Source organism: Salarias fasciatus, chromosome 22, assembly GCF_902148845.1.
Source record: "Salarias fasciatus chromosome 22, fSalaFa1.1, whole genome shotgun sequence".
In the NCBI taxonomy this organism is placed as follows: Eukaryota; Metazoa; Chordata; class Actinopteri; order Blenniiformes; family Blenniidae; genus Salarias; species Salarias fasciatus.
The window spans coordinates 5,908,666-5,934,548 of NC_043765.1; the positions used below are offsets into that span (position 1 = coordinate 5,908,666).

The window sequence follows — 25,883 nt, forward strand, 5'->3', positions numbered from 1 at the left end:
TAGAGTCATTGAAGAACTTACACTGTAATTTTTTGCTAAGCCCCCTTGTCATTTATTGTTGATTTATGCCCAACTATGTGAAAGACTGCCCTCTCAATGATAAAGAATCCTTTAAAAAATTCCTTGAGTTAATGAAGCAGGAATACAGGTGATGAGGCTCAAGGACAAAAACAGAAATCACATCAGAACAATGTGATTTTCACTCAAACTTTGTCTTTCAACCTTTAATGTTCATCAGAGGAAGACAATCGAGTCTCCGTTAATCCTCTGCTTTCTAACATGGTTTGCCTCTCACTGGTCTCCTGTCAAGAAAAATAATAAATCTGTTAGTTTGATTACAATCCAGTTCTCACTTTTGAGTCAAACTCTACATTTGTGTGTGTTTTTTTTAAACACACCAGATCAAACAGATAAATGTGTCAAAAGTCTTCAAATCAAACATCAGACGTTACTGATTTTTCAGATTTTGCGTTTGACTGCAGTTTTGGAGACTTTGGGCTTATTTATGAGATCTGTTCACCTCATGTACTCACTTTCTTCACAGCTGGATCTTCTCCTGGTGGAGGTGAACTTTCAGAAGCTAGAAAACAAAGTTTAATTTGTAAAAGAGGAAAAATTGTTATCAGTGATTTCTGTCAAGCTGTTTGTGTTGAACATAAAATCTTAAGTGAATCAAAAGTACTCACAGTTAGCGCATCTAAACCCTGAAAAACAAGAAGAGTTTTGTTTAGAATTCATAATCTGATATAGCGAGTAATTTTCTGTTTTACAAAACTGCTTTGTGCTTGTTGCTCCTCACCAAGTTGCCATGTTTGGCCCGTTACCTTTTAGATGTTGCTTGGAACTTGTGGTTACATGGAAGAAACTGTTCATTTGCCATGACTGCTGTGTGTGTGCTCCCGAGAGCAGGGGTGCTCAACCAGTCGAGCGCGATCGAACGTGTCACCAGGTAGACCGCGAGGTGCAGGGAAAAAAACCCCAAAAAGTTTATGCGGTAAAAAAACAAGAAAGAAGACAGCAATGTGCGCGTGTGCGAGCGAGCGAGTGTGTGTGCGCATGCAACACTTCATGCATGAGAAACAACGGGGGTGAACGGCGGACAGCGTGGACGACCAAAAAAAAAAAAAAAAAAAAGTAGATCTTGGGTCAAAAAACGTTGGACGCCACTGCCCTAAAGACACACACACACACAGCAGGGGGGACGTCAGCCCCTTCCCCCCACTCTCACTAGGGATAAGCATTTAAAACTGGAGCCAAGTTTCAAAGCCCATCTCTGAGAGGAGGTAATGAACTGTGATTGGTCAGGTTTGACAGAGATAGCCCAAGCCACGGGGTTCCTCCTCCATCTAGCAGCAGTTCTGCCGGAACCTCCAACGAGGCAGGAAGGGACTGTCCTGGTCCCAAAGCCAGCTAGCCAACACTGCTAACAGCTAACAAAGGAAGGAGCCCTCCGACCCAGCTCCTAACCACAGAGAGGTCAGGCATCCAGCATCCAGTCTTCCCACCAAGAACCACCAGAACAGGCCAGAGGAGCACAGCCTCAACTCTCACAAACTGATATTTGAGACTTCCACAGGCGAAGCGACCAGTTCCTTCAGCCTGCAAGCAGGATCTCCGCACTCCAGCCATAGGCATATGGCACACTGGAGTGGAAGCAAGACAAGCACCAGTCAGCCCCAGCCATAGCCGCGGGAATGTTTTCTCAACAGGGGGTGCTGAGAGAAAAAAAGCTCAGCGCCCAAAACGAGCGCCTAAATCCAACGGTGGGGGGGGGGTGGGGGGGGGGGGGGGGGGGGGTGTGTTAGAAATACAATATGTGGCGTGTCTGCGTGGCAAAAGACCGGATGCTGCAACTGGGGGTCCCCAGCACACCTACTTCCAGCGGTAATGGCCTCAGCGTCTGTTGGCTGTCAGTTCAATTGAACATTAAACCTGCATGTTTTCTGTTTTCTCTTTCAAGTGTTTGTATTATTGGGTCTGGTTATATGCAGGGGTTTTGTATTCAAATTTTGCTTGAAATTAATAAATAAATAAATGAAGAAAAGGCATGTGTCACTCTGATAACTCATGACTTCAGAGGTCAAGTCTCTCTGAAGACCTATATTCATAAGGAAATGAGTGCTTCTTCTTTACCATGACTGTTTCTTCTCCAGAGGAGGAAGAGTCCAGTGATGCAGCCTGCCAGGAGGAGCAGTACAGCGACAACAGCTCCAACAACAGCAGCAGTGGGAAACCCTGCAGATAAACCAACACAATGTCAGTTTGTTTTCTTTCCATTCACAGTCACATTTGATGTCTCTGGTGAAACACTGAATCAGCCACTGTTTGTTTTCTTTTCCTGCACGCATTTCAGCAGTTCTTCATCATGTATTAATGCAACATAAACTACAGGTTTATATTATATGTCAAGGTTTAAAACATGTGCTACATCACATTTTCAACGTTAAATATCTTTCAGAAACAAACTGTATGAGTAAGAAGAAAAAAAAAGTGTCTTTGAGTCCTCAGTGTTTCAGAAGCTGTTTCAGCCAGTGGAAATACTCCAGATCTTCCATCCACCATGTGAAGGTTCAAACACAGCTGAGGATCATTTATCAGGGAGGAAAATCATGATGGTATATTAAACCTTTACTCAAAAAAACCTTTGTTCAAACAAAGGCAAAACATACAAAAACAGTTTTAAAAACAAATAACTTTTTGATAAATGGAGAGAATAAAATACAAATTGACCATTAAAGTGAAAAAGTGAAGAGTCATGAAAATGAATGTCGCTCACCGTCAACACTGCTCCTCTTCTCCCTCCAGTTGGTCAGGATCACACGTTTGTCCAGTGGTGTGATGACGTCCTCTTGAACTCCAGCCAGCTGAAACACACAGCTGTACCTCCCCCAGTCTTCATCTTTGAGCCCTGAAAGATCCAGATCAGCGCTCATCTGGAAGCTCCCGTCATGGTTGGGGAGGATCTCTCCTCTGACCACGTCCTCATGGAGCTCCTCCTCGTCTTTCTTCCAGAACAAGTCGGCTCTGTCGGGGTAGAAACCTGTAGCGTGGCAGGTGAGCGGAGAGGAGGGAGTCTTCTGGAGGAGAGACACTGAGGGAAGATCTGGAGAACAAGCAGGAAGACACCTCACTCTTTATTAGAGTCTCACCTGGAAAACATCACTGATTCTCTCTCTTGTCCTGGAGTAGGAATGGAATTCAGTACGACTGTGAATATATGAGCCATGTAATGTGTTAAAGGTGCTGTATCATGCAGAAGTCACTTTTTGTATGTTTTAAACTTGTTATATAGTTATGTACTCACCAAAAACACCCCCAAAGCATTTTTTTTCCTTTGTGCCTGCGTGTTTGAGCTTTCCTCCTGTTTGTGCTGCTCAGAGAGGCAGCCCCTCCCGCACCCGTGAAAACGCTCTGTTTCCCACGTTCACGTCACACGGAGAAGATGGCTCCCCTCAGCCCCCCCTCCCGCAGGCCCTCGGCAATCAGAGTTGCCGCTTTTTTCTAACTCTGATTACGGAGATAAACTTTAACCATCGTCTGAAAGCAGCAGTCAAGCAAGAGCAAGAGTCTGAAGGGTCTGAAGGGTCTGCGCTTGGTGAGTTTCTAACAGGAAAAGACGTTTTCGCGTGTCTTTGTGTGTAGAGAAGCTAGAGCTAAAGAGCTAAAGCTAGCCAGCGTATTTGTTTTGAAGCACTGATTGGTTGAAGTTCGCTGTCAGTCAAAGTCCACAGGGGGAGAGGCGGGATTTCAGTGAAACAGAGCGTTTTCTCTTCCGGGTTTCAGAATTAGCCCCAGAAAATCTTTTATTTCACACAAAATGACTTTTCCTTAGTGCCTAAAATAAACTATTACCATGTTAGAGCCATTTCTAGGGTTTGGACGAGCTAAAAAAGCATGATACAGCCCCTTTAATGAAGATCTGTTTGTAGTGAAAACTGCAGAAAGTGATGTGATTTTACCTTTTCTCATCAGGAGGCTCTTTCCATAGTTCAGGAACTTTTTCAGCCAACTAAATTCATGGTTGAGGTAATTTTTTAAGAATACCAAGAGTGATTTGTCATCTTCCAACATTTCTTTGACGACAACAGCCTGTTGACTTAGAGCGATCCAGGTCTGTGTCTTCAAGTCTAAAGATATGAAATCTTCTCCCTCATAGCCAAATTTGCTAAATATGTTCATTTCATCGGTTACGTCATCCCAGTCACAGCCAAAACTCCCCTGAACAACGTGACGACCTGAGAGAAAGAAGAAGAGACTCCATTTCAACAGAGACACAAAACATTGACCTGTCAACCTGTGATATGACACACACACACACACAAACACACACACACACACACACACACACACACACACACACACACACACACACACACGCTCACACACACACACACACACACACACACACACACCACAAAGCCCTCCAGCTCAAACTATCACAGAAGTTGGTTTTTTCATGCCCAAAATTACAACTCAGAGTTACGTTTTAAAATCAAAAGACTCCTGACGGCAACGAAAATAATGTCACAAACCGGGAAGTTTTTTTTTTTTTTTTTTTTTCCACAATTTTTAATCTAAACATGGTTTTTAAAATGTTCTAAAATTGAAAGAAGTTCACTCTAAGAAATGCCTATTTGAGATTCATTAAGCAGCTCACACATTTCTGAATGGATAATGTTGATTCTAATGGAACCAAAATTTATACATTTAATATTATTTCTATTGGAATCTTTGTAACAAAATAAATTAAACAGACTGTATGGAAGCAGAAAAAGAAAACCAGAAGAAAGTATTTAAAGGGATACTTCAACCTTTTGGAAAATTGACCCATTTAGCGCAATTCCTTAGTCATTTCAAACAGTATATTTACTTTTTTGTGAGGGCGAGCTGTTGTTTATTCAGAGGTGAGTCGGGGAAGGTTTTCGGGACGGACACAATGGACGTGGGCGGTATTTTTGCTTCCCCTCGTCAAACTCATCAAATGCACAATCCAACAACCCCAAAACACTTTGGTGGACACGTTATAATCCACACATTCACTACGCTGTGAAATATTAATGCAAAATTACGAGATGGAGTTGTTTATGCGAAGATTGCTAAGACGGAACTACTTACTAAACATGGCGTCTGGGCGTAGTGATTTCAAAAGAAAAAGTAGTTCCCAGTATTTGCTTCAGTGTCGTAATGCTACAATATTATTTGTTGGTGTTCCACAGCGTAGTGAATGTGCGGATTATAACGTGTCCACCAAAGTGTTTTGGGGTTGTTGGATTGTGTATTTGATGAGTTTGACGAGGGGAAGCAAAAATACCATTCACTTCCATTATGTCCACCGCGAAGCCCTCCTCGACTCACCACAGAATAAACAACAGCTCGCCCTCACAAAAAAACAGTAAGCATGCTGTTCGAAATGACTGAGGAATTGCGCTAAATGGGCCAATTTGCCAAAACGTTGAATTATCCCTTTAAGTTTGGCCTGATGGAAACTTTTCAACAATTATTTATGTTTGTTGTTGATTTTGAACAAAGTGAGTTGATTGTGTCAATAATTGAGCACAATGAATGAGTGTGTTTTTCATAGCACTGAAACACACTGATCAAGTTCATCCAGATCGTGGAGAACAGAAGTCAATCTGATAAAATACTGTATCTGTCATCTGAAAACAGCATTTACAATCAGTCAACATGTCCACACAAAACTCATGATAACAAACAGTGAACCCAGAAGAGAAAGAGAAAATTCAAACAAACCACCTTCGATGTTTAAGCGCTGCAATCCAGACTCAATGATTGCTTTGAAAAACAGATGATTTCCTTTCAGTCTCTCAGTTTCATCGTCCCAGAACGTTGGATCATCTTCTGTGACGTTGTTCACCCAGTCTTGTTTTGGCACTGCTCTCTTCGTGTTGCTGTCATAGTGAATGGTCTGAACTTCATCAACCACATAAACAGCCACAAACTCTGGGACGTTTGGTAAGTCAGATGTTACAGTGTAGCAAAACTTCAGAGAGTGCAGCACTGTAAGAAAAAGATAAAGTACAGATTTAAAAACATTGAACAATATTTACTGTCAAATATGATTACAATCACAAATAACACGCTTTATTTCTCAAAATGTTCAATTAAATCAAACTTTCTTCTATTTTTTTATTCTACTTTGATGGAAGTTTCTATTTCAAACCATAAATTGTATTTGGATACAACTTCTTTTTGTCTTTGAAAGTTTCGAATTGGCAACTTCACATTTTATTTGCTTTAAACTAAGGGTGCCACGATTAACCGGTTTTTCTATTAACTGTGGTTTTAAACGTCACGATTATATAACCGCAGACGTTCGGCAACACCAGTTATTTCCGCCCACAGCAGTCTGTCGGTTTAGACTCCCATGAGGTGCAAAATGCAGCCAAAACGATCCTTTTGCCTCTCTCTTTCTCGCTTTGTTTCAGCACGGCCTATTTAGCAGGCGTACCATGCTGCCATGGACGAGCGCCCGGTTTCTCTCTCGGACCTCCGGGTCCGAGACACGGAAGACCGCAGTCTGTCGGACCTTGGCCAGAGACACTCAAACTCGAACACAACCTCTGGACAACTCTTAGCGGTGGATCACTCGGCTCGTGCATCAATGAAGAATGTAGCTAGCTGAGAGAACTAATGTGAATTGCAGGACACATTGATAATCGACACTTTTTATTTTATTGCACTTCAAAGTCAGGCAAAAGTGGTTTTTTTTACTATGCCTAATGAACTTTGGCAACAAATTACTGGAAAAGTACACAGTATAAGTACTTCATAGTACTTGGGGAAGTAATATGCAATGTATTAAGTACAGCAGTACAGATTTTGTGGACTACTTATTGAAAAAATGGATTTTATTGCACTTCAAAGTCAGGCGAAAGTGGCTTTTTTTTTCCTATAATGATCTTTGGCGACAAGTTACTGGAAAAGTACTCAGTAAAAGTGCTTCATAGTACTTGTACCAGTAATATGTCATGTATTGAGTCCAGCAGTACTGTTTTCATGGACTACTTATCGAAAAAATTGAGCGGTGCGGCATGCGGTGCGGTACGGCGGCGCGGAGCAGCACGGTGCCTGCATGCTGCATCGGGATCCGTGACTGGGGTGCTGGATGGGCCCTCCCCCATCCCTGGGCCCGGGACAACAGACCCGTCCCGTTGTCCCCCCCTGACGGCGGGCCTGATTTGTGATGTTTTGTTCGTCTATGAGAGAAGGGGTCATTGTCATTAATTCAGTGTGTTCTATTTCTATAATTGTGTTTTTAATTTTGCTCTACAGTGTTCTGTACATGCTTGGCAGTGTTCAGCCAAAAGCTTCGTTGTGTTTATTACCTCCGCCAAGGAGGTTATGTAATCACGTCGGTTTGTTGGTTTGTTGGTTTGTTTGTTAGCAAGATTACAGAAAAAGTTATGGACAGATTGCAATGAAACTTTGTGGAAAGGTGGGTCTTGGGCTAACTTAGAATCCATTAAATTTTGGTGACGATCCGGATCACTGTCTGGATCCAGGAATTTTTTAAAGGATTCTTTATCATTGAGCATTGGCAGTCTTTCACATAGTTGGGCAGGCCCGCCGACAGGGGGCCTGTGTGGCATGCGCACGCCGCATGCATAAAGTTATGTGCTTCCATGTGTGCCTCTAAGGGCCAGTGTTGATTGTTGCTTGAGCGCTGCAGCACATAGTGGGGTAAGAAACCTGGGAGTTGTGGGCGTTCAACGGTGTTAGCATTCGGCTAGCAGTGATAGCATTCGGCTAGCGGTGCTAATGGCGGCCCGAACCTGTTTGTTGCTCGGTGACTTACAGCATTGGCAGCGGCGTGGTGCATGGTGTCGATCTATTTTCAAGTGTTGCGCTTCAAAGATGAGAGTTCATATTCACTTTATGAGCACGTGACGCTTTGTTTACGTTTGAGAAGACTCGTGGATGCGGGGCTCAAACTGCGCATGCCCAGTAGGCGCAAGGCATTCTGGGAAATATAGTGTTTGCTTGATTTCAGCCGATTTTGTTATTTAGATAGATGTTGCAAGCTTTCTTTGCTTGAATAATGATTAAAATTCAAGTAATTGTATTGTGATGGTTTATTTGTTATTGTATTTCAGGTTTATGACCTGGGGTCATTTTGGTTGAATAAACAAAAACAAATGACAAACACGAGTCATAATATAGTGTGCATCCTGTTATATATGGTGTTCTTATTGTTGTTGGTCACTGATTTGAGCTGTGGCGGAGGTCTGCGCTCTCTGAGTGCCAAATTCTAGTTCAATCAATGGTATGTGTGTGTCATGTGAAAAAATGGCTGTGTTAACCAAATGAAAACACGAGTTCCATTTTGTGAAGATGTTAAGAGATTTGCCGGCAGAGTTGTTTTGCAAGGGGATGTAAGGGTTTAGCAATTTGTGCGTGATGTTTGGAGTTTTGTGTGTGCAGTTTTGAAAGATGTGTTTTAGCAAACAAAAAAAGAACTGTAATAGGTTTTAAGAACAATGTCACATGTGAGAGATAGAACCGGACAATGAACAAAGTTATTATAAAAATCTTAAACAAACTGAAACCCAACTCTTACTTTATGTCATATCAGAATATTCCCTTATGTAAAAATCATTACATTACATTATCGATTATCAACACTAATATCAGGATACAACCAAGTACTAACTTAAACACGTTAAACATTCATTCATTTCCAGCTGTTTACACGAAGGAACCTTCAGATGAAAATAAGATTTCAAGAAGTCATCCAATGTCGACAGAAAGCAATTTTGTTTAGTTGAGAAAAAAAGCTATTTTGTTGGGAATATTCATAAAATTTAAAAACATGAAATCTACCTGGAGCCACGGTGGGGATTCCCAGCAGAAAGAGAACCATGGAGAGCTTCATTGTGACATATCCCATCTGTATTCTCATGTGGAGCAGTTCACAACTTCAAACTCTGAGCTTGTGCATGTGATATCAGAGGAAATGAGGAAACAAGAAGAATGACACGTGAACCTGCATCTGAATGACAACAACAATTCGAAGTGAATGCTATGGTATCTTGAAATTCTAGTCCAGCGAGTTGCTCAACCGTACTCCCAGGTGAGGACGAGCTATCAAAACCTCTGATTGTGTGTGGTGATTACGGTTCATTTCGGTAAAAAAAAGTCATAAAAGACAGTTGAGCCTTTTCCAGGGCCTGGCATTTGAAAGAAAAAAGAATTACCCGGTATAGCCTGCAACACAGAACAGTGACAATGGAGGTGCAAGCAGCAGTCAGGCAGGACGGGAACACGAGCTAGCTCGCTATGCTCCTAGCTCTACTGGCTCTTTAGCGGCTACAGCCACTGCCAGCGCCGGCCCATGCTCTAAACCCACCGGAGTCACATGGCAGCAGCAAATGGTGGTGGGTGCGGCTGTTTTTGAAGATGGCCTTGGCTGTGTTCGGGCTGATGAACTCAAAACGGCATCTGACTTTGTTAATCTGAAGGCGATACAGTCGAGATTCAAGCCTCCCAGGAGGGTGACTGGCTAACCCCCAGCAAGAGTCATGTAGGGAGCAGTGGAAAATACAAGAGGAGTTTTTTGATGAGCGCATTTGTCCCACTCTGCATTACAGCAAAGGCATTGATGGCATTTTTGTGTAGCTTGCATGCTTTTCTCATCAGGAGATATGGTTCTGAGAACAAAGCCTGGACGCTGGTCATTTCATTGGACGGGGGTATGATGGGGCTGGGAACGTCAGTGGAAAGGTGTGAGGGGTCCAGGAATGCATCAGAGAACAGCAGTGTATCAGCAGAAATCATGTGCTAAACTCCGCCATTGTGCATTCTACAAAAACCCCTGTTGTCCACAACACTCTGAATACAGCCCAACAGTTAGAGAGCTTCATTACAGCCTCCCTAAACCATCTGCAGTGTTTGCTGAGCAACATAACAGTAAATAAAAATGCCTTCAGAAGTTGGTCTCAGCATTATATGTGACTGTCTTAGAAAATTATGAGGACGTGTTAACCACACGACTGAGTTGAAAATGGACTCCAAAGCCAAGTGCAGCTCCACCGCATCCTGGCTTACTCAGGCAATGGAGACATTCGAGTTCATCGTCTGCCTCTGGAGCTTTTTCAACCCACACCACTGAACAATGGGCTACAGGAACCAAAATGTGGGCAAATTTCCACTTTTGACAGACAGTTTATGGATGGAGATAAAGGAGGAGTACGGTGCATTGATGCCCAGTGTTGACACTGCAGGCACAACCGGCCGAAGGATGATACAGCTGTCACCAGTGACATTCTGAAAGTTCTGAGAATAACCGCAGACTTTTATCACAATGTGCATGCTGTCTTGAAGGTTCTCCCAACAATGCCCGAGTCCACTGCCAGTGCTGAGCGTTCATTCGGCTGTTTACATCGTTTGGAAACATGATGAACATTCATCATGATATTCTTACTGATTCTCAGGCCATTCTGCGGGAGTTCAACACGATGGGGAGGCATAGATTTTATTTAAGATACATAGGAATATTACTATCATAATCATGTATTTTTGTGTGTTTTTATCATGTGTGTCTGCCTGGTGAGCTGTCACCGTAACAGTTTGCTGGGCTGTTTTCATCTGTTTCTGTACGATATCACCATTCTCTGGTGTAAAGCCTTACAGTTCTCCATTTTTTTCATTGAGAAAACAGTTATTTTGAATCATGGAATTGATTAATATGGTCTCTGGTTATTTTTTTTTTGCTTGAGCTTTTAAACATCTATACGCTGCATTTTTGTCTTGCTCTGCTTAGCGTAGGGGAGAGCAGGGTTCTCTGGTGGTGTTATTTTGCACTCTCTCTCTCTATGGCGCACTCTCCTCTCAGTAATCGCAAAATATATGACAAATGAAACAGGTACCTGTTCTTTTGGTGAATTTTCACTAAATTCACTCAAAAATTTCGAGACATTTGGCTGGAAACCTGACTAATATCAACATCTATATCTCTAGAGCGAGTTCTCTTTTCTACCTGCTACAGGTGTTAGTGTCTCTGCCAGCTTGAAATGACAGACATCCAGAGAGTGGCGAGTCAGGTTTAAGCAACAAAAAAAAAAAAAAAAAAAAAAAAAGCACCTACACATGTGAAAGCACTTACACTCACATTTTATGTTGTCATTGTCTTAACTTTTCCAGGCTCCATGATTTCTGTGCCGACTTGCAGAGATTGTTTTAATTTAAACTAATAGTTGAAGTTTCAGCATTTGACACTTCCTGGAGCGACTGAATAATGCTGTGTGGTTTACCAAATACTGATAATTTCATCAGATGGGGCACAACGACAAAAATTCTATTTTGTTGTTTTTGTTTTCTTTGTCAGTGTCTGTTATCAGTAGTGTTCTTTTGTTGCTTTTCATTGTGACGGGGTTCACTCCAGCAAACTTCTTAAATATTATATGGCATTGTCAAACATGACTGTTCAATAAAATCCCAGTGATGAACAAAAGGTACTTGCAAAGATGAGAAATAAAAAAGAAAGGAAGTATTTACAGTTAGTTTGAGGTTTTGGTTAGTCTGAGCTCTTCCATAACTCCTTCCTTCAGTCAACACAATGAAAGCACAATGTGTTGACCTCTCCAGCTCAGGCTTCTCGGTCTGGTTGGAACTCTACCCTTGCTCCCTCATCCAGCCAAAAGAAAGCCCAGAAGACAGCCAGGTTTCTAGACAAGCCCTCTCAGTACCCAGACCTGCCAACCTGTACGCATTTTGCGTAGCAGGTACGCAATTTGACATTAAAATACGCTGGTACGCTCCGCCTCATTAAACTACGCAAAAAGCTGCAGACATCTGTGAGCGCTGTTATAAATGCGGACCGTGGACGTTCTCATGTCTGACAACACAATGTAGCAGCAGGGCTCTGAAGTGTCACGCATTTCGATGTGTTGTCACGCAGTCCCGGCACACATTGTATTTGTCACGTTGAAAAAAATACCGGTAAATTAGGCTGGTGCGCCGCAGCTATGGAACCGGGAGGAAACACATGTGCTACCCTCGTAGAGCTGCGACGTTCAATGAACGAGTCGTTTGTTTGAACGGCTCTTTCAAGTGAACGACGAGAACTGGTTCTCAGCTGTCTGAGAGCCGTTCCTTTGTGCAAACTGTCCACGCTTCCTTCACATGTCTCCTGAGTGTCCTGAGTCCAGCTGTCTCCGCTGCCTTCATGTGAATGATGGAGTTTCAGTTTTCCGCCGCTTGCTCCAGTCACCTGAATGCAGCAGCTAACTAGCGGAGGAGGAGTGTCGCGAAACCGGAAAGGAGCCGGTGTTTTGGAAGAACTGATTCCCTATTAACTGGCGACTGGGTTTCTTTCACGTCCCTTGTTGCTGATAGATGTTAAAAACCAGACAAAAAGCCGTGTCCGACCTTTTATGAGTCTGATTTCAACATCTGCTGCTACTAGCAGCAGCAGCAGGAAGTGCTAAAGGAAGTCAGTCACCAGTTAACAAGGAAACCAGTTAATTTGAAACACCGTATTGACGGCTTTATAAAGGTTTTAGTAATGGAACACACGCGCACGCATGCGCACACACACAGCATAAAATGTTCTGTTAAAGGACACGTAGCAGCATTTTGAAGGTCTTTTCTGGGGACGACGTGCAAGGTCAGCCGCAATGTAATGTGTATCAGAAAAACATCTGTTAAATATTTGTCATTAAACAAATTAAAGAACCAAATGAAAACTTAAAATTTAAAACTGACAGTACCCCCCCCCCCCCCCCCCCCCCCCCCCCCCCCCACCCCCGGTCGACAACTGTCCCGGCAACTGGTACTCCAAAAATTTTGCCAAGGTTGGCAGGTCTGAGTACCTCTCAGTACCATCGATTTTAAGACTCCCACCAACTCTGCTTCACTCTATCGAAAAACCCTTCAACTCTGTCTCTCTGTATATATATATGTACTCGGTCTTATGAAATTGTTTCCATGAAATACACAAGTTGTTTTTCATTTAATGAGTCATTTTGTACATAAAACAGAAGTGAATACAGTGAGATCAAACTCAATAACAGCAGCTTGTTTTCCACAGAATAGACTAAATAAGCCTACTAAGGACACACAGAGCTGCTAAAAGAGTCCTGACAGAGTGGTTTGTGATGGAGTGGTTTGTCAGAGGTCGCCACCTAACGGTCACACCAAGCAGCTACCTCCGCTGGTGAAACATGAAGCCAATGAGTCAAGTACAGAAAAAGCTGTATCCATCCATCCATCCATCCATCTTCAGCCGCTTATCCGGGGCCGGGTCGCGGGGGCAGCAGTCTCAGCAGGGATGCCCAGACTTCCCTGTCCCCAGACACTTCCTCCAGCTCTTCCGGGAGGATCCCAAGGCGTTCCCAGGCCAGCCGAGAGACATAGTCTCTCCAGCGTGTCCTGGGTCTTCCCCGGGGTCTCCTCCCGGTGGGACATGCCCGGAAAACCTCCCCAGGGAGGCGTCCAGGAGGCATCCTGAACAGATGCCCGAGCCACCTCAGCTGGCCCCTCTCGATGTGGAGGAGAAGCGGCTCTACTCTGAGCTCCTCCCTGGTGACTGAGCTCCTCACCCTATCTCTAAGGGAGCACCCAGCCACCCTACGGAGGAAGCTCATTTCGGCCGCTTGTATCCGGGATCTTGTCCTTTCGGTCATGACCCAAAGTTCATGACCATAGGTGAGCGTGGGAACGTAGATTGACCGGTAAATCGAGAGCTTCGCCTTTCGGCTCAGCTCCCTCTTCACCACAACGGACCGATACAACGACTGCATCACTGCAGACGCTGCACCGATCCGCCTGTCAATCTCACGCTCCATCCGTCCCCCACTCGTGAACAAGACCCCAAGATACTTAAACTCCTCCACCTGGGCAAGGGTCTCTCCACCTACCTGGAGAGGGCAAGCCACCTTGTTCCGGTCGAGGACCATGGCCTCGGATTTGGAGGTGCTGATCCTCATTCCTGTCGCTTCACACTCGGCTGCGAACCGCCCCAGTGCATGCTGTAGGTCCTGGTTCGATGAAGCCAACAGGACAACATCATCTGCAAAAAGCAGAGATGAAATCCTGTGGTCCCCGAACCGGACCCCCTCCGACCCCTGGCTGCACCTAGAAATTCTGTCCATAAAAATGATGAACAAAACCGGTGACAAAGGGCAGCCCTGCCGGAGTCCAACATGCACCGGGAACAGGTCCGACTTACTGCCGGCAATGCGGACCAGACTCCTACTCCGGTCATACAAAGACCGGACGGCCCTTAACAAGGGGCCCCGGACTCCGTATTCCCGGAGCACCCCCCACAAGACACCACGAGGGACGCGGTCGAATGCCTTCTCCAAATCCACAAAACACATGTGGACTGGTTGGGCAAACTCCCACGAACCCTCGAGCACCCTATGGAGGGTATAGAGCTGGTCCACTGTTCCACGACCAGGACGAAAACCGCATTGTTCCTCCTGAATCCGAGGTTCGACTATCGGTCGGATCCTCCTCTCCAGTACCCTGGAATAGACTTTCCCGGGGAGGCTGAGGAGTGTGATCCCCCTAGTTGGAGCACACCCTCCGGTCCCCCTTTTTAAACAGGGGGACCACCACCCCGGTCTGCCAACCCAGAGGCACCGTCCCCGACCGCCACGCGATGTTGCAGAGACGTGTCAACCAAGACAGTCCCTGCACATCCAGAGACTTGAGGTACTCAGGGCGAATCTCATCCACCCCCGGTGCCTTGCCACCGAGGAGCTTACCAACCACCTCGGTGACTTCAGCTTGGGTGATGGGACGAGTCCACCTCTGAGACCTCAGCCTCTGCTTCCTCCACGGAAGACGTGGCGACGGGATTGAGGAGGTCCTCGAAGTATTCCTTCCACCGTCCTGTGATATCCCCAGTTGAGGTCAGCAACTCCCCACCTTCACTGTAAACAGTGTTGGCGGAGACCTGCTTTCCCCTCCTGAGGCGCCGGACGGTTTGCCAGAATTTCTTCGAGGCTGACCGATAGTCCTCCTCCATGGCCTCCCCGAACTCCTCCCAGACCCGAGTTTTTGCCTCCACAACTGCTCGGGCTGCAGTTCGCTTGGCCTGCCGGTACCCGTCAGCTGCTTCGGGAGTCCCATGAGCCAGCAAGGCTCGATAGGACTCCTTCTTCAGCTTGACGGCAGCCCTTACTTCCGGTGTCCACCACCGGGTTCGGGGGTTGCCGCCACGACAGGCACCGGAGACCTTACGACCACAGCTCCGAGCAGCTGCTTCGACAATGGAGGTGGAGAACATGGTCCACTCGGACTCAATGTCTCCAACCTCCCTCGGGACATGAGAGAAGCTCTCCCGGAGGTGGGAGTTGAAAACCCTGCTGACAGAGGGTTCCACCAGACGTTCCCAACAGACCCTCACAATACGTTTGGGTCTGCCAAGTCTGTCCGGTTTTCTCCTCCGCCAGCGAATCCAACTCACCACCAGGTGGTGATCGGTCGACAGCTCTGCTCCTCTCTTCGCCCGAGTGTCCAAAACACGCGGCCGAAGGTCAGATGACACGACAACAAAGTCGATCATCGACCTCCGCCCGAGGGTGTCCTGGTGCCAAGTGCACTTATGGACACCCCTGTGCTCGAACATGGTGTTCGTTATGGACAAACTGTGACTAGCACAGAAGTCCAATAACAGAACACCACTCGGGTTCAGATCAGAGAGCCATGCGATCCAATCACCCCCTTCCAGGTCTCACTGTCGCTGCCCACGTGGGCATTGAAGTCCCCAGTAGAACAATGGAGTCTCCAGTCGGAGCACTGTCCAGCACCCCTCCCAGGGACTCCAAGAAGGCCGGGTACTCTGCACTGCTGTTCGGCCCATAAGCTGAAACAACAGTGAGGCACCTATCCCCGACCCGAAAGGCGCAGGGATGCGACCCTCTCGTTCACTGGGGTGAACTCCAACACATGGCGGCTGAGCTGCGGGCTATAAGCAAACCCACACCAGCCCGCCGCCTCTCACCGCGGGCAACACCAGAGAAGTGGAGAGTCCAGCCCTTCTCGAGAGGTTGGGTTCCAGAGCCCAGGCTATGTGTGGAGGTGAGCCCGACTATATCTAGCCGGTATCTCTCAACCTCTCTTACAAGCTCGGGCTCCTTCCCCCCCACGAGGTGACATTCCATGTCCCTAGAGCTAGTCTCTGTGTCTGAGGATCAGGTCGCCGGGCACCCTGCCATCGGCTGCCACCCAATCCACATTGCACCCAGCCCCTACGATTCCCTCGGCGGGTGGTGGGTCCACCGGAGGGTCGGCCCACGTCGCCCCTTCGGGCTGAGCCCGGCCGGGCCCCGTGGGCAAAGGCCCGGCCACCAGGCGCTCGCTTGCGAGCCCCAACCCCAGAGAAAAAGCTGTAATTCTCGGTAAATTCCAGCAGGGGTCAATGATGTTGGTTTCAAAAAGAGCCTGAGTTTCATTGGAACAAAGGTACAAGGGGCAAAAAAAAGATCATAGCGCAGACACACTCTTCAAAACACTTTAATATATCAATCGTATCAAAATTTTTATAGAATATTTATATTGTCATTGCAACAAGTACAATGGAATGTGCTGAACAATATCTGAAAACTCATGGAGACACCCATCACTCGCAGTCAAGTAGGCATTGTGATTGTACTGATGACAAAACATTTTGCACATCAGATGTGTTTTTCTGTGTAGTGTGGAGTTTGCTTATGGATAGAAACTGTTCTTAGGTCTGATTTTCATGGCAGAGAATTAGGGGTGGGGCGACATGGCCAAAAATTTATATCACGGTATAATTTGAACCTTACGCGGTAGACGGTATATATCACGGTATAATTTGACATATAAATTACAGCATAAGAGTTTCTTAATGGTTACCATAATACATGGTAAAAGCATGGGAGCAGGAAGTAATTTTTAAACTATTAAATAACAGAAGTAAAGTTACTTTGAAGCCAAACCATGTCCAGATTACAGATCAGGGGTCAGCAACTTGATTATGTTGGAGCACGAAGGAATCTTTCAAAGCCAGCTAGTTCGCCGATGGCTAACAGCTAAGCTAACAGCTGACTGAGACACCGGTGGTATCTAGCGGCTGGCTACTTTCACGGAGTGTCCCTGAAAGCAGCAGGAGCTGCAGGTTGTTCACTGATGCAGAGGGTTTCAAGGTGTTTCACTGGCGGTTTAGGAGGAGATGTATACTGACAGGTTAATGGACGGTGTTACTGCCTCCGTGAAGCAGCTGCCTCAGATTCTCAAAATCATCTGGCGGGCCAGATATTATTGTTCATGGGGCAAAAGTGGCCCACGGGTCACCAGTTGCCGACCGCTGTTATAGATGTTGCACCAATCTTTTTCACAAGCTTTTCCTCTGTCTGTTCACCGCTCGCCGCCATCGCTGTTGTTGTGTACTTCTTCTTCGGGAACCGGGCATCTTAAAATTTGCATTACTGCCGTCTAGAGGACGTAATGTGCTATCGTGGTTGGGTGGTATGACCAAAATCCCTACCGTGGGCCAAATTTATATCACATACGGTTTATACCGTTGATACCGCACACCCCTAAGAGAAATGTGTCTGATGGCAGCAGTTCAAATTGTGCGTGTCCAGGGTGTGGTTTGTCCTTCCACTCATACTTTTCTTTCACCTTTAAAATGTTCAACCTGAGGAAGGCTGTAACATGGACATCTCACTGGTCACTGTCAAGACAAATAAAGATGAATAATGAAGCTTTTAGTTTGGTTACAATCCAGTGTTCATCTTTGAATCAACTCTACATTATGTTATTTTCTGTAAACACACCAAATCAAACAGAGAAATGTGTCAAAAGCCTTCAATTCAAACATCAGATGTGAGCAATTTGTCAGATTTTGAGTTTGACTGCAATGTTGAAGACTATGGACTTATTTATGAAATCTGTTCACATCACTTTCTTCACAGCTGGATCTTCTTCCTGACCGTCAGAAGCTAGAAAGCAAAATTTAATGTGTAAAAGAGGAAAAGTGCTCTCAGTGATTTCTGTCAAACTGTTTGTGTTGAAATTTAAAATTTTCAAGTCAGTCGTAAAGTACTCACTGTTAGTGTGTTTGAACCCTGAAAAACGGGAGAGAAAGAGTTTTGTTCAATAAAACAATAAAATTGTATTTATCTGTAATTTCAGCATTAAAACTATTAATAAAGCTCCTGTAAATTTTATATAGCACAAATTACAGCACAGTCATTTCAATGTACAGAAAACCCAACAGTTCCATTAGAGTAAGCATAAGCTACTGCTGAAGAAAAAACTCCCTTTTAAAAAGGAATAAACCTTTGCAGAACAGGGCTCCAAGGCGGCAGCTTTCTGCTATTTAGGTTGCAACTCAGTCTCACTCCAAATGGTGCAATAGCTATCTATGTTGGTCCACAGCACTTATTGTAGTCATGTCACAAAAAACGCCAATAAAATGTTAGAATGCTACATTTCATCACCCAGTCTATGGGCATATCTTCAGGTCACATGACTGCCGTCTCTCTGCCTGCTCCAATGAAAAACATGGGCGACATCTCTTCTGTTTTTGTAGGAAATTGCTGCATTTCAAGATACTACTTATATTCAAGATATTGGTTTATTTATGTGATCTGTAGTTTTTTTTTTTTCAACCTGAACGTGCATTCTGACCACAGCTTTCTCAGCAGAGCTGTCGCTATGCTAGTTGCTATGCTTTTGCTAAGGACTGTGACCCACGACCCACAAAAAAGTCGACCTGTGTCTCAGACTGTCCCAGACCAACACACTTCTGTGCTTTTAAAAAACTTCTGTTGTTTTTCTAAATAATACTTCTTTATTGTTTTATTTTTGATTCAGATTTGTGTATTGATACTGCTGCAAGAATTGTGTTCCTCTTCAGTTGTAAATCAATCAATAAATCATTCAATCCGTCTGTCTCTCTGCATTTACATATATCACAAAATAATATGATTCCTTTTCAAATGTTTTTAAATGTTCTAGAAGAACAAAATTGTTGCAGCATTATGAATACAAAACTCTGAATTAAAAAAAAATATAAATTAATATTATTTATAAAATCAAACAGAAGTTGTTATTTAATACTCAGAAGTGTGCTTGTGGAATATAAGTAGTTTAAAAGCAACAACTCATGCTGTAAAAAAGGAAAAAAATCAGTCTGAGATGCAGATTAACTTCCTTCCAGGTCAAGGGTCAGAGTCCTTAGCAACCAACATAGCAACCAGTGAAGTGCCACCTCCGTTGTGAAAACTGTGGTCGGAATGCACGTCAAGACCAAAACGGAAAAAAAAAAAACACAGATCACATGCATAACCAAGTGGATACTAAGATAAAATGTATATTGTCTCTAGGGAAACATTGTGTAAATTACAGAGATTTCTCCATTCTTTAGTTTTGATTGTGGTTATCCTTGTGTGGTGGTGGGGCGTGGCTGAACTTGGATGCATGGCAGAGAGATGGAGAGAGAAGGAAGTGCTGGAGCAGGCTGGGGAGATGATTGTACTCAGGCGTGAATAGTTAGTCATCTCTCCCTCCTCCCTCTCCCAGGCTTAAAGAGCTGCTCCAGGAGGACAGAGGACCCACAGAAGAGTTTTCTTGCACATTCTGAGCTCAGACAGATGAGGAGCAGTGGACAGCAGATGGACAGTCTGTATTCTCAGGGCTGTCAAGCAGGCTGGATTTTAGTTTGCTGCCTGGAGGGAAGCCAGGGAGGCTCTCCAGGCAGTGTAGTTTTTGTTTTGGTATTTAATTTGGATAAAAGAATGGAAACTCCGATCAGGCTGGCATCCTCCCTGCAGCTGAACCCACACACAGGCAGCAGCCTGCCACATCTTGTTTCAGAAAATATTTTAAAGATTTTATGTTTTGAAAATTAAACTGAATTCATTATTTAATGCAGAGGAACATAAATGTAACTCTGCTAAAGAGTAATAAAGAAAAAGAAAAAAAAAACAATCCTTGCAAGGCAACATGATGTTCAACAAGCTGAAAGAATGGACACCAAATCAAATAATCTATGGTTCGTGTTCATCAACTGAACTGAGAATATGGGAATGAAGTGGACATCCGTCGTTATAAAAGTCGTCAAAATGAAGGTAAGTCTACAAACTATCTTGAAATACATTTTCCACAGAAAATAGAAGAGATGTCGGCCATGTTTTTCATTGGAGCAGGCAGAGAGACAGCGGTCATGTGACCTGAAGATATGTCCATAGGAAAGACTGGGATGATAAAACGTAGCATTGTAACATTTTCTAGGCATTTTTCTTTACATGACTACAATATGTGCTTTGGACCAACGCAGGTATTTTACAGTTTGGAGTGAGACTGGTTGCTTTGCATCTGAACTCTGATGCACAGGAAGAGTTTTGTTCAGAATTTATCCTCAAACAATAAAAGGTATTTGTCTGTAACTTGAGGATTAAATGTTATCTTTTGGGTCCTGAACAGTCTGGAGGACGAAAAGTAACCTTAATGTGTCGCTTTGATAACTGAAAGCTCCAGAAGTCAGGAATCTATTCATAAGGAAATTAATGTTTCTTCTTTACCATAAATTTTTTTTTCATGATGATATACACCATGATGCCAACGATGAGCACAAGAATCCGGTAGCAGCTCCAGCAGCAACAGCAATGGGAATGCCTGCAGAAAAACTAACACAGTGTCAAAATCACTATGAAAGTGGGAAAAAAGTATGAGAAATGTAAATGAATGTCTCTCACCGTCATACTCGCTCCTCTTCTCCTCCAGTTGGTCAGGATCACACGTTTGTCCAGTGGTGTGATGACGTCCTCTTGAACTCCAGCCAGCTGAAACACACAGCTGTACCTATTCCAGTCATCTCTGAGCCATGAGACACCCAGATCAACGCTCATCTGGAAGCTCCCGTCATGGTTGGGGAGGATCTCTCCTCTGACCACGTCCTCATGGAGCTCCTCCTCGTCTTTCTTCCAGAACATCTGGGCTCTGTCGGGGTAGAAACCTGTAGCGTGGCAGGTGAGCGGAGAGGAGGGAGTCTTCTGGAGGAGAGACACTGAGGGAAGATCTGGAGAACAAGCAGGAAGACACCTCACTCTTTATTAGAGTCTCACCTGGAAAACATCACTGATTCTCTCTCATGCGTACACACACACACACACACACACACACACACACACACACACACACACACACACACACACAGACACACTCCTTGTTTGTTTCAAACAAAAGAGTGGTTGGAATGAAAAAAAAAGAGGAAACTCCAAATGTACCTTTTCTCATCAGTGGACACTTCCCATAGTACAGAAACTTCTTCAGCCAGTCAGTACATTCTTTGGTGTAGTAGAATTTGAAATATGCCAACTGTGCTTTGTTATTGTTCAAATTGTTTGTAGTGATAACAGCCTCTTGTCTTGGAGCGATCCACGTCTCGGTCGTCATGTTTAAAACTAGGAAATCTTCTCCATCATAACCATATTGTTCAAAACCATTGATCTTATAAGTTTTATCATCCCATTCACAGCCAGACATCCTCTGGACAATGTGAGGACCTGAGAAACAGAAAGAGAGACTTCATTAAACCAGAGCATCTAATACATTCATCTGTCAACAAGTGATATCTCACACACACACACACACACACACACACACACACACACACACACACACACACACACATACAGTGTCACATCCTGTATCTCTGCGGTCATATGGGGCGCTCGGGGTCTGTTTTAGTCCCCCTGTCTGTCTAGATGGTCAGTGCTGGGCGGCAGTGTTGACGGAGGTCACGATTATGGGATTGCCTTCAGCTGCGACTGCAGGTGGAGATCATGTCCTGAGGGCGTCTGTTTAAGACGACCTCTGACTCCACTTCGGCGCTGGAGCGCAGCAACTTCTACGGTTGTGACGTGCAAATCCATATGTAAAGATGTCACTTATTACATATTGTTAACATATTAATTGGTAAACTAGAATTTGGCACTCAGAGAGCGCAGACCTCCGCCACAGGTCAAATCAGTCACCAACAATAAGAACACCATATATAACAAAAGAACATTGTGATCGAGGGTGTGATCGGAGTGGAGCGCTGAAACATGCGGTGCCTATCTCTGTGGCCCTCTCTCCCTGTGTGTTTGTGTGTGTTTATCTGAAAAGGAAAACCGAAAAGCAACATAATTTATGTTATTTTACTTCATTTTAATTTGAAAATTGACCGGATTCTCTCGTATTTTCCGTTCCCAACTTCCTGTGTGGTGCGATCTGCTCTGTCCAGCTTTACAACTGGCGGTGCACGGCGCACGCTGCTCGCAGAGAAAATAGAGAGGAACGGCGCACCCGCGGTCCACAGCGCAAGCCGCTACGCACGCGGCGCTGTCCCGCGCCTCCTGTATGAACCGTCAGATAGGTTAACAGGGGCGCCGATCTGAAAGTCGGTGCTTGGCGCTTCCGCCTCCGCGTGCGGCGCGTCCTGTGTGAACCAGGCGTTTGTCCCCCCTGTCGGTGGGCCTGCCCAACTATGTCAAAGGCTGCCGTATCTCTCAATGATAAAGAATCCTTTAAAAAATTCCTGGATCCAGACAGTGATCCAGATCATCACCAAAATTTAATGGATTCTAAGTTAGCCCAAGACCCACCTTTCCACAAAGTTTCATTGCAATCCGTTAATTAATTTTTGCGGGATCTTGCTAACAAACCAACCAACAAACCAACAAACCAACCAACAAACCGACATGATTACATAACCTCCTGGCGGAGGTAATGATGTGATGAACATATTTTATTATAATTCTTCTTGTCATCATTGCAAGACAGCTCCCATTTGTTTATTTTTGCTGTTATCAGATGATAAAGTCAGCATAAACAGATGTGATCCTGGCTCATTCATGCTAATGTCACCCGCTAACCAGACACTGTAACACCTTCACTGTGGTGTTGAGACACTTGTGAAACTGCTGTTTAATAATCATCATGTTCAACAAAATCCACATTAAAACAGAGAGGGCTTGTGGGGTCAGAAAGCTGCTGCTCAAACACTGAACTAGAAGATATTTTTTGGAAAAACTCATGTTAGAAAGCATCGATTTTCAATGGCTATAGTGTCTGTTTAGACTACTGAGATGAACTGTCAGCAGACACTCTAAGTTTGACTTTCATTAAGTTCTGATGGCTGAACCCAGTGTCATGGCAGTTTGTGATACAGTGACGAAACGTAACCTATTGATTGAATCAATAGAATGTGAATCAGTCTATTTTGCTAGGATATTTTGTCTGTTTCTATGGCTAGTGGTAAAAATCAAGGCAACAAGGAAGAAGTTAGCCTTCTGACAGAACTGAACAGAGATGCGAAGCTTAAGAAGGAACTACCTAAAAAGTAATACAGCAAGCTGTCCACAGCTGAGGCATGATAGAGTTACTCAGGGATGAACTTTTCAGAATTCAGGAATGCTGAGAAAATTCATAGCACACAGTTCCCAGAATTTTCGACACATTTGTTGTGCTTTTTGTGGTGTTGCTCCTATTTGTGTGGGACAATTCTTTCTACCAAAGTTTTCTCGTCAGCAGAAAAATAATAAAGTGTAAACCCTGGACTAGGCCCGGCTAGGATAGTAATCTTTGTGCCTCGCCAGGGCAGACAAAGAATAGAACAAATCATTCAGAGACTGTGTGGACCGATCGAAAGTGAAATAATGAATAAGTTCCAGAAGTCTGAATGTTGTTTATTTATCACAACAAACTGTCAGTTTGACCTGATGAAAACTCTTCAACAATCATTTGATCTGATGTTTGTTGTTGATCTTGAATAAAGTGAATCGATTGAGCCATTAACTGACCACAATGGACAAATGTGTTTGTCAAAGCACTGAGACATACTGTTATCATTTCATTTTCATTTCATTTTATTAGTTTATTTCGATCATATTTAAAAGTATACCAACCAAAGCAACACCACTGAAAACCAGGTTGACCGAAAAGGTTTAGGCTGAAGCTACTTAGCTTATACGTGCCTAACCATCTTACAGTTCAACATTTATACACGATCAAGTTTATCCAGATAGCAAATGCGAGCTGGAGAACAGAAGACATGAAGTTGCTAAATGAATGAATCTGTCATCTGAAACCAACATTTACAATCAGTCAAAAACACAAAAACAGTCCAACACACTGAAGACAGTTTCAGTAAAAAAGAAAAAGTTGAAACAAACCTTCAGTTCGCTTGAAGCGCTGCTTCACAATGGCAATGTTTACTTTGCTGGTTAGCTCATTTGAATTCAACATGTTGGTCTCCTCCTCCCAGAACCTTGGATCATCTTCTGTGATTTTGTTCATCCACTCTTGTTTGGGCACTGCTCTCTTCGTGTTGCTGTCATAGTGAATGATCTGAACTTCATTGACCAAAACAACAACCACAAACTCTGGGAAGTTTGGAATTCCACTGGATGAAGTGTAAAAATACTTCAGAGAGTACATCACTGTAAAAAAGGTCCAGAAAGTCCAGAAAATTTACACTCAAAACATCATCACATCGCAAATATGATTTATTTCTCAAAATGTTCAACAAAACTAAACTTTTTCTGTTGTCTTATTGATTATTTCACTTTAACTGGGTTCTCTGTTTCAAACTGTAAATTATATCCAGACAGCTTCCTGTTACATCATAAAGTTTTGAATTGGAAACTTTGCACTTTATTTGCTTAATGTCACAACATATCAGTCTGATTTTATTCTGCTGTGACTGTTGAAGGATTTTAAATATCAAATGGAGTCACATACAACCAATTCAGTGAGGCTCTGTGGGGCCCATGGGCCATGTGTTTGAAACCCTGAGGAAGTGAAAGCTCAGAAACTGACATTAGCGCACAAGTATCACGGAGTTCATCAGAAGCTTCATATGAATCAGAAACACTGAGAAAAGAGTTTGAGATTTTTAACAGGACTGGATGATAAGACCAAACACATTTGTCATAATAAAAACTGGGACAAATCCTCAAATGGAAATCTGCCTTTATGTCTTATCAGGATATTCAGTTCTGTAAAAATCACATGATCAAGGCTCATATCAGGATATAATATTGTACTAGTTGTTGCACAAATTAAACGTGCTGGTTTCCAACAGTTTCAGCACAGAAGCTTCAATTTGAGAACAAATTTACAACAAGGATTTAGATATTTACAGAGAAAGAAAAAAATGAGAAAAAAAGCTATTTTCTTGATTATTCATCTAATGTAAAAACATATGTGATCTACCTGGAGCCACGGTGGGGATTCCCAGCAGAAAGAGAATCATGAAGAACTTCATCATGACATATCCATACTTTATTCTCAGTTGGACGAGTTCACGGCTCTTCTGTTTGTGCGTCTGAGCTGAAGAAACGCAGATCAAAGTTCAGAAAGAAAGGAGGAAAGTGAGTTGTAAACCTGCGCCTGAGTGAACTTACACTGAACTTTTAATAAATAATTGATTTCAAAGGAATTGCCCTTATGCAGATGTTCAATACTCCTCATTCGAGCTGCAGTACAGTTGAGGTTTGGCTGAAGAACAGATGACATATCAGGTGGGAAGTGTCGTGGAAATTCTATGATGTATCACTGACAGCTTTGGGTAAAAAGAATCTTCAATGAATGGTCTGTTTGGAGTTTATTCGGAGTACATGAGTCATACAGACAGCCGGCTTGCCTGTACGACCAAATCAATCTGACACAAACACACACACACACACACACACACACAGAAAAAAAAACAAAAACTTAAAAACCTCCTAAAGTCGCAGGAGCCCAGAGCAGGTGCTGAGCAGTTTAGAGGAAAACAACCTTGGAAGACGATGCAGTCATTGAGATCCACAACATTGCAAAAACTGGAAATCTTAGAGAAAATTTTCCACACCTGAATCTCAAACAGTGATTCTTGTGAGTTCCTCCAAAACAATGTA

The 25,883-nt window shown here is 43.9% G+C and overlaps 1 protein-coding gene across 3 annotated transcripts; it reads right to left on the reverse strand.

The window, feature by feature from the left end:
* On the reverse strand, positions 1 to 25,252 carry LOC115409375 (major histocompatibility complex class I-related gene protein-like). 3 transcript variants are annotated; one of them, XM_030120533.1, is made up of 9 exons: positions 25,201 to 25,252; positions 24,159 to 24,425; positions 21,228 to 21,506; positions 20,838 to 21,019; positions 2,777 to 2,921; positions 2,134 to 2,235; positions 687 to 704; positions 534 to 580; positions 1 to 302 (listed from the first exon to the last, which is right to left on the reverse strand). In XM_030120533.1, exons 1-9 carry the CDS (start codon positions 25,250 to 25,252, stop codon positions 225 to 227), a joined length of 1,170 nt encoding a protein of 389 aa, XP_029976393.1. In that variant the 3' UTR covers positions 1 to 224. The 3 variants fall into 3 exon arrangements, 2 of the variants coding, with proteins under 2 accessions (XP_029976393.1, XP_029976392.1); XM_030120532.1 differs by lacking the exons at positions 20,838 to 21,019; positions 21,228 to 21,506; positions 24,159 to 24,425; positions 25,201 to 25,252 and adding exons at positions 3,960 to 4,235; positions 5,755 to 6,018; positions 8,842 to 8,988 and having other exon boundaries at positions 2,777 to 3,103; XR_003933941.1 differs by lacking the exons at positions 1 to 302; positions 20,838 to 21,019; positions 21,228 to 21,506; positions 24,159 to 24,425; positions 25,201 to 25,252 and adding exons at positions 2,524 to 2,580; positions 3,960 to 4,235; positions 5,755 to 6,018; positions 8,842 to 8,988 and having other exon boundaries at positions 567 to 580; positions 2,777 to 3,103.
* Between the last annotated feature and the right edge of the window lie 631 nt (positions 25,253 to 25,883).